Here is a 12,946-nt window from a genome sequence, read left to right as displayed (position 1 = left end):
GACTGGACCAAAAGCAAAGAAGTTTCCGGGATAAAATGAATGCTTTGAAGGTCAGCGGAGGAAGGGTGGGGGTTTGGGGACTATGACTTAAGGGGACTTCTAAGTCAATTGGCAAAATCATTCTATTATGAAAACATTCTGCATCCCACTTTGAAGTGTGGGGTCTGGGGTCTTAAATGCTAACAAGCAGCCATCTAAGATGCATCAATTGGTCTCAACCCACCTGGATCAAAGGAGAATGAAGAACACCAAAGTCACAGGATAACTATGAGCCCAAGAGACAGAAAGGGCCACATGAACTAGAAACTTACATCATCCTGAGACCAGAAGAACTAGATGGTGCCCGGCCACAACCGATGACTGCCCTGACAGGGAGCACAACAGAGAACTCCTGAGGGAGCAGAAGATCAGTGGGATGCAGACCCCAAATTCTCATAAAAAGACCAGACTTAATGGTCTGACTAAGACTAGAGGAATGCCGGCGGTCATGGTCCCCAAACCTTCTGTTGGCCCAGTACAAGAACCATTCCCGAAGACAACTCATCAGACATGGATGGGACTGGACAATGGGTTGGACAGAGATGCTGATGAAGAGTGAGCTACTTGTATCAGGTGGACACTTGAGACTGTGTTGGCGTCTCCTGTCTAGAGGGGAGATGGGAGGGTAGAGAGGGTTAGAAACTGGCAAAACAGTTAGGAAAGGAGAGACTGGAGGGAGGGAGCGGGCTGACTCATTAGGGGGAGAGTAAATGGGAGTGTGTAGTAAGGTGTATATAGGCTTATGTGTGACAGACTTGATTTGTAAACTTTCACTTAAAGCACAATAAAAATTATTTTAAAAAAATAGGGAAGAAACAATTAACTGAAAAATCATAATTTTTTTAGTGACAAAAGTCTTGTCTGATCTGGCTTCAATTCACTGATTCCATTAAGTTGAATCAAATGTGTTTTTCTTTCTTTCTTTTCTTGTGTTTTAGATGAAGGTTTACAGAGGAAAAAAAAAAAAAAACCAAAATGTCCACTGCTAGGTAAACCGAGATAAATCATGACTTCAGCCATTAAAATTCGTGTTTGCCAACAGTTTTGACAGCAGGGGTAAAAAAATGACTTTGTAAAACTTTACACAGGTAAAGAAAAAAAATGTAGCTGAAAATAACACTGAAACATTAAAAAAAAAAAATTAAGTAACAGTAATCTCTTTGTGGTGGGATTGTGGGTTTTCCTCTTTTCATTCGTATTTTCTGTACCTTCCAAATTTTCTAGAAAAATTCTAATTTCTAATAGAAATGTCTACATTATAATTTAAAAAGTGATTAAAACAATAAATCAGGAGGTATTTATGGAATGACCTGTCCTGCCCTGAGTTTTCCAAGAAGATGATAAAACCTTAAGGGGTGTTGGAAGAAGATACTAACAGAGCAATTTGGGTGAGAGGGGGCTTTTCTCAGATATTTTTCCCACGCCTTAACTGGGAATGTAAGAAATACATACCAACAGGGAACTGCCTGCTAAATCAGGAGCAGAGACAAGTGTCAAGTGCAGATTAAGCTTTCATCTGTTTAGGAACAACATGCCTGCATCCCCCCGGGCCCTCCAAGCTGGCCCAGTTATGACAGTCGCTATTGTAGGGTGGCAGAGGCAGCTGGGTCTCAGCGTAAGTGTCCAGACTCGAAGAACAGGTGATCATGCATTCTTTCAGCATGTGTAAAATATGAATCAAATCATTTATAAAATGCCTGCAGCTGCTTGGTAGGGTCCATTGGTTGCCACAAGTCCAGGTCCTCCCCGCTTGCAAACACGCACTGATGCTCAGCCACATACCTATACGCATACGCGTACCTACACCAACATAGCGCCGCAACAGCCAAGGCTTCGGGGCGCCACGAAGCTTGTTCACAACATCCCTGTGTCCACCAAAGCTGCCTCTCCCCAAAGCCGGAACTTGGGAGCAGCAGCTTTTGCACACGTATTTCACCTCTAGAGAACAGGCAGGCACACATGGCAGGTGTGAAGGGCTGGGGTTAACAGTCACACTGGTTATTTCTCCTCTCATCTCAAGATCTCAATGGAATGTGGCTGCAGTTGGTGACTAGACAGTCCTGCTTCAGAGATTAAATCAACGTTTAACCCTTTGTCTCAAAAGGTAATAAACTAAATCAGTGGTTGCCTGGGTCTGAAGAGGAAACCCTGGGGTGTAATGGTTATGGCTGCTAACCAAAAGGTCAGCAGTTCGACTCCACCAGGTGCTCCCTGGAAACCCTGTTGAGCAGTTCTCCTCTGTCCTATAGGGTCGCTATGAGTCGGAATTGACTTGACAGCAATGGATTTGGTTTGGTCTTTTTTTGGGTCTACGGAGGATGGGGAAATCAGGGTTGATGACTAGGGGGTGGGGTTTCTTTGGGGGGTGATGAAAATATTCTAAAATGGGTGGTGGTGCTGGTTGCACAGCTCTGTGAATACAGCAGGTCGTTGACTTGTACACTTTAAAGGAATGAATTGTCTAGTATATGAATTACATCTCAATAAAGTCTTTTTTTTTAAGTAATAAGTTCAGAGATGAAAGCAACTCAATCCCTTTTTCAACAGTGGAGTTTGCAGTTATATCAGGCTCTGCTTTACAGGTATAAGGCGTGGGAGTGCCTATTTGCTTCCTTCTTAAAAATCCCTCATGTAGGGAGAAAAGGGGAGTCTGGGGCGGGGGCTGAGTTTACGTGAACGGTGCTGGAATATTTTGGAAAAGGACGGTGATAATGTTGGCACAACATAAAAAATATAACCAATGTCACTGAATTGTACATGCGGAAGTTGTGGTATTGGCAAACATTTTGGTGTGTATGTTTTCACCATACACACACACACACACACACACACACACATCCCTCGCATGTAAGGGCTACTTTTCTTTGTAAAACATCTGGCGAGTCTGTCTCTAAGGAAGGCATCAGAGACCGATAACTTTTCACTGACCTTTCTGCTCCTCCCGCACCTCTGGCCTCAGCTGAAGTGGCTTCACCAATGACACTTGGAGCATCCTTCTCAGGAGAAGAATGTGAAAGGGATGGGCCAGGCCCAGGGCTCTTTCTGGGATAAAGAAAGAAAGCAATAGATACAATGAAGTAGATGGTAAGAGGCATTTCTCTCTGTATTCTATCGAAAAAGCACATTTCCCAGTTAAACCTTAAGTGGCCTCTCCCCAAAATGCTTAGAAAAAAGGAACTCTCACTCAGCAACTCTGAGATGCTTTTGAGTTATCTGGGCCCCCGGCTGCAAAACTAAATGCAGACTAAAAGCAGATGTCTCTGGGCTCCAGGAAAAACACTGGACTATTCCCTGTGGCCCCTACTCCACAGCCAGCCCCAAACAGTTCACGCTTACGCTTTCAGTTGGAGGAATTAAAGAACACAGGAAGAGGATTAGGGCATGTTAAAAGAACAACTTCTGAGGCTCCTCCTGTTTCCCTCACATTTTTCAGGATCTCAGCACATCCAGAGAGGACAAGCAGGTAAATTTAAGCAATTAGGTGTGGAAACTTAGCTTATGAAAAGCCATCCATCTATGGGATAGATTTTTAAAAATAGGGTGGGAATGCAGCTGACTGACCCCACATTGCCATGGCGGCTCTTTCTGTTAAGTACCTGTCAGCGCAGCACTCTTCAGGAGTCAGGTTTGGCAGCTTCTGGTCCTGAATTCCGTCAGATTCCGGAGGTGAGACACACACCTTCCCATCTGTGGCAGGAGGAGGTGGGGGTGCAGGCACGGGATGCTGCTCAGCCTGCTGGGACCCAGCCAGGCTGTCTGCGAGCAGGGCGGCTGCATCCTCCATCCCCGGACCCCTCTCTGGGGGAGCCCTCTCCGGGGAATCTGGATCCAGGCAGCTCCCTGGCAGTCCCGCAGAGTCCCCAGCCTCGCCCAAGAACACTCTTGTAGTACCTGTTCCGGGCAGGTCACCAGATGCACGTGCCCCTGTCTCAGCTGTGCTCAAAGTGACGTCACCCTCTGCTTCCTGAGCAGCTCCTGCCGCTGTGCTGGGCTCCAGGGGAGTGTCCGCCACTTCCCGAGCCGGTTCAGGGGCGCTCCTGGAGCCCAGGGCCTCCTGGGTTCCTGAGGCCCCTACAGCACCTCCCTGCCTCCTCACACCCCCATATATGTCAGAGGCACAGGGCTCACTGCCGGCCTCGGGCACAACCAGAACTTCCCCGTGTGGAGAAGATGCTTCCAGGGCACCGGCAGCTTCTGGGGCGTCACCGGGGCCCCCTGTGCCAGCGGAGGCCCAGGCACCATCCTCTCGGTGTAGGCTGTTGCAGACAGATGCCTCCTGGTGTTGTGCTCCAGAAGGAACTCTGTCATCATGAAATGAGGCCCCTTCTCCGTAGTCCTGGGGAGCCCCCTGGACGGCAGCAGCTCTTTCCCCAGGAATCTCCTGAGAAGCCAGTCTCTGCCCGCCCCCTCCCTGCTTCGCGTGGGACTTGCCTCCAGGCCTAGGACCCACTTCCCTAGCTGCCTCTGACATCTCAGTTTCACACGCTGTCTGTGGGGCACCACTCATTTCCTTTTCTGCACTGGCATTTGGAAGGTTCTGCTCTGTGGCGGGCCTCTCCAGACCCAGCAGCTTTCCTGGGGTGGTGTCCTGGAAAACCAGATGGGAAGTTACGGCCTTGGAAGCCAACTCTTGCTTCTGCTCCTTTGAGTCCACTTGGAGTGAGGCCTGAGGTACGGGGAGAGGGGTGACAGCCATGCCTTGAGTCCAATCTAGAAGCTTCTCTGGGCTCAGTGGTGGGGCGAGGTCCTTGCCCACCACACTGCCCCCAGCACCTGCCTTTGCCCCTGGTGCAGTCAGGGGCCGGTTGGCGGCCAGGATCCCCAGCACAGACTTCCCAAAGATCTTGGTGATGTGTTCCCTGAAATCCGGGAGCCCAGCAATCAGGGCCGTCTGCTTGGTGTTGGTGTCCGAGCTCCCTGATGCTCCCCACCTTGGCCTCTCGGGGGGTCCTGGCACCCCCTCACTGCTACTTTTCTTCTCCCTTGCTGGCTCACCTGCCCTGCCCTCCTCATGGACAGGGCTGTCTGGAACCTCCCCAGGCTCAGCAGCTGCTCCAGGGGCTGTGGCTGCTGTCTCCTCCCCTGTCCTCAGCATCCTGTCCAGGTAGGGCACGGAGTCCACAGGTCCCTCCCCGGGCCTGGCTTCGGGGCTTCCATGGCTGTGTACCCTGTTGGCTGGCTCTGCCAAGAGTTCCCCAGCTTCAGCTCCCAGCTGCAAGGGGGAGGCCAGGCAGCCAGCAGACGGCTTGGTGGAGGCAGCATTTTCCAAGGCGAACAGGGGCTCTCCCATGGGACAAGGGCTTTCCCCAGGAGCCTGGGGGCATGGTGGCGAAGCAGCATTTCCCCCACCGCTCTCTGCACTTTTCCTGGCCACCCCCTCAATGTACAGGTAAGGACTGTCAGATGCAGCCTCTGGTGGTGGCCCGGCCAGCAGCAGCCCCTCTGGGTCAGGGATGGCCTGGTGTGTAGAAACGCCCAAAGTGCTCCTGGGGGTTCCACCCAGCTCTCCTGCAGGCATTGAGGCCCCCCAGCAGCCAGCAGAGAGTTGCTCAGCTTGATGGGGCTCACCTGGAGTGGAGGTGGATGCTTCCTGCCCCTGGGCAGGGCAGCACTCAGGCTGCAGAAGGCCACAGTTTAGAGCAGCTTCTCCTGGCTCCTCCAGAGTCCCAGGCATCTCCGGGTTCCCTTCCTCAACCTGCCCACCTGTTATAACAGCCACACCTTCACAGCCTTGCTCCTCGGTCGATGGGACACTTCCGAGAAGTTTAGGGGGCTCTGCATCTGAGATGGTGGGCTGCTCCATCTCCCCTGGCAGGACTGGCACTGCTTGCTGCTTCCCTGCTTTGGTGTCACCACACACCTCCCTCTCAGGAGCATCCTGGGCAGATGTGACTCTGGTGCTGCCTGGTGCAGGGGCTGGCGGGCTGTGCACTGCACCCAGGAGAGGGACTGAGTGTGCACTGGAGGGCGGGGCCCCCGCTGCACTCCCACGTGCCATCTGACCTGAGCCCTGGGGCGGGGGCTGTGCATCTGCGTCAGAAACACCGTCCCCTGGACAAGCTTCTTCATGCTGCCTGCCTGCTCTCCGAGCGCCAGCCAGCACCTGTCGGGGCTTGCTAAGGCCCTGCTCAGCACAGCAACTTTCCTCTCTGCTCAAGGTACCTGCAAGAGAGGAGACTTGGAAGGCTTCTGCTGCCTGAGGTGAGACCCCCGAGGGCTGACCACCACCGCACGCACCCGCTAGCTCATTCTCCCTCAGTGGAGGCAGCTCTGGTCTTCTGGGGGCTGACAACTCCAGGCCCTCTGTCAGAGAGCTTTCCGGAACAGCGCCCCTAGGAGATGGTCTTGGAGGATCAACCAGATTGTCTTTGGGGAGCTCACTTTGAATTTCTGATCTGGAAGCCGGCCCCTGTTCTCTCTGAGGGGGTGAGCGCTCATCCCTGCTGGGTTCCACAGGTCCATGCACTTGGAGAGAACCTGTGTCCTGGTTCTTGAATCCTGCACCAACTAGCTGAGTCTCGTTCCCACCTTCAGCTGGTAGGGTCTTCACCCTGAGCATGTCAAAGGTGGATGTTTCTGAGTCAGACTGGGATGGTTGGAGACTGGTCTCAGATGACAGTGAGGGCCTTGTGGATGGAGCTACTGCTACCCAGCCATCACCTGGGCAGGGCAGGTTTCCCTGCTGGTCGGGCTTCAGGCTGAGGGTCGTGGGCCCACTGTCTGCTGTCAAGGTCTCCCCTTCCTCCGGGTGGTGGGGCACGTCAGCGTGGCCTTCCTGCTCAGCTGGATCATGCTCCAGTCCAGGGGCCTGGCTCAGGGATATCAGCAGGCCTTCACCATCACAGCCACCTGGACACACTATGGATGGGGAGCTGGGCATCTTTATTTCAGACGGACTCTCCATTTCTTGGGCTCTGGGTCCCACCTCAGCCGCAGGAGTTGACAGGAGATCTGATCTCTCAGATGCCAAAGCAGGAAGAGGCTCCATTACACCCAGCCCGCCCCTTACCTGGAGGGGATCAGGACATTTGGTCTGCAGGCCGGGCCCCTTCCAGACAGCTCCTTCAGGAACAGCATGGTCACCAGCCCCATCTGGCTGAGGGGGCAGGACGGGCTCCTGCTCACGGAGCCTGTGCAGGGAGCTGGAGGCACCAGCCAGGCTGATGTCCCCCGCCACCCCACAGGCCTCCAAGCCCAGAGCTGGGTCTTCTGGCTGAGAGCTGGGGCTGTCTAGGCACCCAGGCCCCTCCTTCCGGCGTGGCGGTGAGGGCTGCATGCTGGGAAGGACTTTGCTGTCTGCATCCACCGTTATCTCAGAGGCCTTCTCTTTGTCCACCTCTGGGCCAGGCTTACAGCCAAAGGCCTGGGGCTCCTTTCGCTGATGGGTCCTGGGAGTGGCACTGTTGGGGTGCTGTGGGGCTTCTCCCTGTCCTCCAGGGTCACCTCCAGGTAGTCTGCACTCCTGTTTGGCCATAGCTGGGCTTGCGGCACCCTCAGGGGCCTCGGCCCTGTCCTGCAGCACTGGTATGTTGCTTTGATCTGAGGCATTGGGAGAGGGAGGGCGTAGCACTTCCTGTTGGACTTGGTGTGTTTGCTCCCCACTTGAGAGCTGCCCACTCTCCTCCACAAGGGAAGGGGCAGGGACCACCCTGGGGCCCCCTTCAGGTCCCTTTCCCCTACTTCTGAGGTCTGGCACACACTTCTCCAGGCCCATCAACCCTCCCTCTGCCAGCTCTTGGACAAAATCTAGGGGAGCTGATGTTTCAGCCCCGAATCCTGCCTCCTGGGCCGGCCAGCCTTGCTCCTCCGCTGCTGCAGGGGCCTGAGCAGACCCTGCCTCCTGGGCCGGCCACCCTGGCTCCTCTGCAGCTCCAGGGGCCTGAGCGGACCCTGCCTCCTGGGCTGGCCAGCCTTGTTCCTCCGCTGCTGCAGGGGCCTGAGCGGACCCTGCCTCCTGGGCGGGCCACCCTGGCTCCTCCACTGCTGCAGGGGCCTGAGCAGACCCTGCCTCCTGGGCCAACCTCCCTGGCTCCTCCACAGCTGCAGGGGCCTGAGTAGACCCTGCCTCCTGGGCCGGCCACCCTGGCTCCTTCGCTGCTGCAGGGGCCTGAGCGGACCCTGCCTCCTGGGCCGGCCACCCTGGCTCCTCCGCTGCTGCAGGGGCCTGAGCGGACCCTGCCTCCTGGGCCAACCACCCTGGCTCCTCCGCTGCTGCAGGGGCCTGAGCAGACTCTGCCTCCTGGGCTGGCCACCTTGGCTCCTCGGCTGCTACAGGGGCCTGAGTGGATCCTGCCTCCTGGGCCGGCCAGCCTTGCTCCTCCGCTGCTGCAGGGGCCTGAGCGGACCCTGCCTCCTGGGCCAACCTCCCTAGCTCCTCCACAGCTGCAGGGGCCTGAGTAGACCCTGCCTCCTGGGCCGGCCACCCTGGCTCCTCCGCTGCTGCAGGGGCCTGAGTGGACCCTGCCTCCTGGGCCATCCACCCTGGCTCCTCCACAGCTGCAGGGGACTGAGCAGACCCTGCCTCCTGGGCCGGCCACCTTGGCTCCTCCGCTGCTGCAGGGGCCTGAGCGGACCCTGCCTCCTGGGCCGGCCACCCTGGCTCCTCCACAGCTGCAGGGGACTGAGCAGACCCTGCCTCCTGGGCCGGCCACCTTGGCTCCTCGGCTGCTACAGGGGCCTGAGTGGATCCTGCCTCCTGGGCCGGCCAGCCTTGCTCCTCCGCTGCTGCAGGGGCCTGAGCGGACCCTGCCTCCTGGGCCGGCCACCCTGGCTCCTCCGCTGCTGCAGGGGCCTGAGCGGACCCTGCCTCCTGGGCCGGCCACCCTGGCTCCTCCGCTGCTGCAGGGGCCTGAGCAGACCCTGCCTCCTGGGCCAACCTCCCTGGCTCCTCCACAGCTGCAGGGGCCTGAGTAGACCCTGCCTCCTGGGCCGGCCACCCTGGCTCCTCCGCTGCTGCAGGGGCCTGAGCAGACCCTGCCTCCTGGGCCAACCTCCCTGGCTCCTCCACAGCTGCAGGGGCCTGAGTAGACCCTGCCTCCTGGGCCGGCCACCCTGGCTCCTCCGCTGCTGCAGGGGCCTGAGTGGACCCTGCCTCCTGGGCCATCCACCCTGGCTCCTCAACAGCTGCAGGGGACTGAGCAGACCCTGCCTCCTGGGCCGGCCACCTTGGCTCCTCGGCTGCTACAGGGGCCTGAGTGGATCCTGCCTCCTGGGCCGGCCAGCCTTGCTCCTCCGCTGCTGCAGGGGCCTGAGCGGACCCTGCCTCCTGGGCCGGCCACCCTGGCTCCTCCGCTGCTGCAGGGGCCTGAGCGGACCCTGCCTCCTGGGCCAGCCAGCTTGGCTCCTCCGCAGCGGCAGGGGCCTGAGCAGACCCTGCCTCCTGGGTTGGCCAGCCTTGCTCCTCTGCTGCTGCAGGGGCCTGAGCGGACCATGCCTCCTGGGCCGGCCACCCTGGCTCCTCCGCTGCTGCAGGGGCGTGAACGGACCCTGCCTCCTGGGCCGGCCACCCTGGCTCCTCCGCTGCTGCAGGGGCCTGAGCGGACCATGCCTCCTGGGCCGGCCACCCTGGCTCCTCCGCTGCTGCAGGGGCGTGAACGGACCCTGCCTCCTGGGCCGGCCACCCTGGCTCCTCCGCTGCTGCAGGGGCCTGAGCGGACCCTGCCTCCTGGGCCAACCACCTTGGCTCCTCCACAGCTGCAGGGGCCTGAGCGGACCCTGCCTCCTGGGCCGGCCAACCTTGCTCCTCCGCTGCTGCAGGGGCCTGAGCGGACCCTGCCTCCTGGGCCGGCCACCCTGGCTCCTCCGCTGCTGCAGGGGCCTGAGCGGACCCTGCCTCCTGGGCCGGCCACCCTGGCTCCTCCGCTGCTGCAGGGGCCTGAGCGGACCCTGCCTCCTGGGCCGGCCACCCTGGCTCCTCCGCTGCTGCAGGGGCCTGAGCGGACCCTGCCTCCTGGGCAGGCCAGCCTTGCTCCTCCGCTGCTGCAGGGGCCTGAGCAGACCCTGCCTCCTGGGCTGGCCACCTTGGCTCCTCCGCTGCTGCAGGGGGCTGAGCGGACCCTGCCTCCTGGGCCAGCCACCCTGGCTCCTCCGCTGCTGCAGGGGCCTGAGCGGACCCTGCCTCGTGGGCTGGCCACCCTGGCTCCTCCGCTGCTGCAGGGGCCTGAGCGGACCATGCCTCCTGGGCCGGCCAGCCTGGCTCCTCCACAGCTGCAGGGGCCTGAGCGCCGGGAGGAGAAGAGTGGCTCAAGGAGGGAAGCGTGGCCCCAGTTGGAGCACCTGGAGAAGGCTCAGGGCTCACAAGCAAGCCCCCTTCGGGCTGGCGACCTGCTGCCACACAGATGCTGTCACCAGGTTGCATCCCTGGCGCTCCTGTCTTTGCAGGACTCTGAGCATAGCTGGTATCCACAGTCTGCTTCCAAGAGGCCCCAGCCCCTGTCGCCAGGGTAGCCCCTTCCGCGGGTGGCAGGGGCACTCTCATTTCCTGCTGGCAGCCTTCCTGGCAAGAAGCATTCGCCTCAGCTCCCTGGGGGGCCTCAGAGTCCCTGGGAGCAGAACTGCAGGCCCTGAGGAAATCTGAATCATTGACTGAAGCCTGAGGCAGCATCTCCACTTGGCATTTTTCTCTGTCTGCAGCTCTCGGGGCGAGGTCCGGTGGGATTGGGGTCTCCTGTTTGAAGGGGAGGTTCTCCGTGCCCACTGAATTCTCTTTGCCTGGCTGGGCTGCAGTGGGGGCCTGGGGGGCTCCTTGTACAGAATCCACCCCCAACCTGGACTCTGGGGAGGAAATGCCACCTGCAGCCTCTTTCCCTGAGGACCCTAAGCCACTAGGCTGGTCTCCCTCTCCACACAGCAGTCCCTTCATGGGCTCCTTGGGATGCACTGGTGAGATTCCTGGCTTCTGGTCAATGCAACCCGAGGAGGGAGGACCCTGTTCCTCTTCCTTCAGCTCTTTCTCTCTTCCATCACTGGAGGCGGTGGCAGCCACACTGTGCCAAGTAGGGCTGCCCCCCACGGGGGAAAACACTGTCACGGTGTCCTCTGGGGCATCTGGGGAAGATTCCCTTCTCGGGCCTTGGAGGAGGGGCCCATCTTCACCAGCTGCTGCTGGGCTGGCCAGGTGGGCTGCTGGGGGGTCCTCAGCAAAGGGCATGGAGGCCAAGGGGCGCTGCTGCTCCCAGGGTGGTGGCGAGCAGGGCCATTGGGAACCTCCTAGCTCCTGGACATCCTGCGAATGCCTCCTTGGTTCAGTCACCTCTGGGTCCAGGCTGGCTGCAGGCTCGGAAGAGGAGTGGGAGCCTCCATCCCCAATGCTGCCAACAATGAAAACATTGAACGCCTCATTGGTTCTCATGGACACCAAAGACAGAGCAACACCACAGGCAAAAGCACCCCAGCACCTCCCAAAAGGCCACCAGGTGCCTCAACTATTAAACATGCTATCCCCCATGCAGCTCCTTCCTCCCCACGAAGAGCCCCCTACACCCTCACCTCCATAACCATTACATATGCCCTTACTTCCTCCCAAAACTCCACACAGGAATCTCAAACACTCAGCTCAGGGCTTCTCATGCTGGTCAGTAGGGAAAAGGGAAACATGGAAACAGATTAATAAAATATGGGAAACATTAAGTTTTTAAGAGTAAACCAGAACAGGGGGTTGAATCAGTTCTATGGTGTTTACAAGGAGGTCCTGAATACGCCTTGTGATCCTTAGATGTCAGGGGGCAAGGCACAGTGGGCAAAGCCATGCTTTGAAGTAAAGACCACTCACAATCATCATTGACTTGACACTTCACATTTAACTGGTGGTACAGTGAGAAGAAGGAGCCCTGGTGGCACAGTGGTTAAGTGCCCAGCTGCTAACTGAAAGGTTGGCGGTTCAAACCCACCAGCTATTCTGCAGGAGAAGGATGCAGCAGTCTGCTTCCATAAAGATTACAGCCTTGGAGACCCTATGGGGCAGTTCTACTCTGTCCTACAGGGTCACTGTGAGTCGGAATTGACTTGATGGCAGTGGGTTTCATTTGGTTTGGTTTACAGTGAGAAGTATAATCCAAAATTTATTTCTATTTAGCTTTGGAATTTCTGCATGTGACCAACATATAACTCTTGGGAACTAAATTACCTTCCACTGTGTTTGTCTTACCTCGATCACACCAGCTGGGCAATGTGTAAAGGAAAACTATGAAACATGCTAGGGACTCAGAGGAACGTGGATCGGAATTATGGACTTGTTGTAGATAGCCAACTATCCAGTTATTGCAAAATAGTTATCCCAGGCTACATCTGGGCTCTGTTACTCACTTCTATATATTTTAAATTAAGTTCATTCTTTTATTTAAAAATGATACACGGCCAATGTGCAACATTTGGAAAATGAAGGAAAAATATAAGAATTATCCCCCACATACTCATTGCTTTCAGTGTTGAAGTGAGTATCTTTTTCTTTCTACACCATTTTTAGGGGTACCATTTTTGTTATCTTTACATAACTGTGATTCTATACAATTTTTAGGCTCATACGCTTCCTAGTATCAAGAGAAATTGTCCCAGGCAACGTTCACAGAAGTGTGACTTTCCTAAGGCTTGTTACCAGTTTCTTTAAAGATGGTTGTAGGGAAAGTGTCTAGGAAAATAGCAAAGGAAACGTTATGGGATCTTCTTGTAACTGTTTGTTGTACATCCACTTACATTCACAAGTACACAGGCCCACAGTGTTCTAGATGGAGGCAAGAAGGTGAGAGAAGGTTCTGCTGTACGCATCCACTACCAAGATTCTAGCTTTCTGAGATGGTGATTGCATACATTTATAAATGCAGGGTGTATACAGTAGAAAGGTGAAGTGCACCCCTGGTAAAATTATAACAGGCACATGGATACTCATTATACTACACTTCCAACTTTTTGA

At 56.6% G+C, this 12,946-nt stretch overlaps 1 protein-coding gene across 8 annotated transcripts in view; it reads right to left on the bottom strand.

Annotated features, from left to right (window-relative positions):
• The window catches only part of TACC2 (transforming acidic coiled-coil containing protein 2), a 264,177-nt gene that overhangs the window by 173,754 nt on the left and 77,477 nt on the right, over nucleotides 1-12,946 (bottom strand). For 3 of the 8 annotated variants that reach the window (XM_049855746.1, XM_049855745.1, XM_049855748.1), the window contains exons 4-7: nucleotides 9,815-11,348; nucleotides 8,916-9,757; nucleotides 3,636-8,402; nucleotides 2,968-3,081 (exon numbers count right to left, since the gene is read on the bottom strand). In XM_049855746.1, coding sequence (XP_049711703.1) covers nucleotides 2,968-3,081; nucleotides 3,636-8,402; nucleotides 8,916-9,757; nucleotides 9,815-11,348 — 7,257 coding nt within the window. The other 5 variants (XM_049855747.1, XM_049855749.1, XM_049855750.1 and 2 more) reach the window with 5 other exon arrangements.

The sequence above is a fragment of the Elephas maximus genome, chromosome 16, assembly GCF_024166365.1.
Source record: "Elephas maximus indicus isolate mEleMax1 chromosome 16, mEleMax1 primary haplotype, whole genome shotgun sequence".
Taxonomy (NCBI): domain Eukaryota; kingdom Metazoa; phylum Chordata; class Mammalia; order Proboscidea; family Elephantidae; genus Elephas; species Elephas maximus.
The sequence above is the reverse complement of the archived record's forward strand: the minus strand, read 5'-3'. Positions and strand labels throughout refer to the sequence as shown.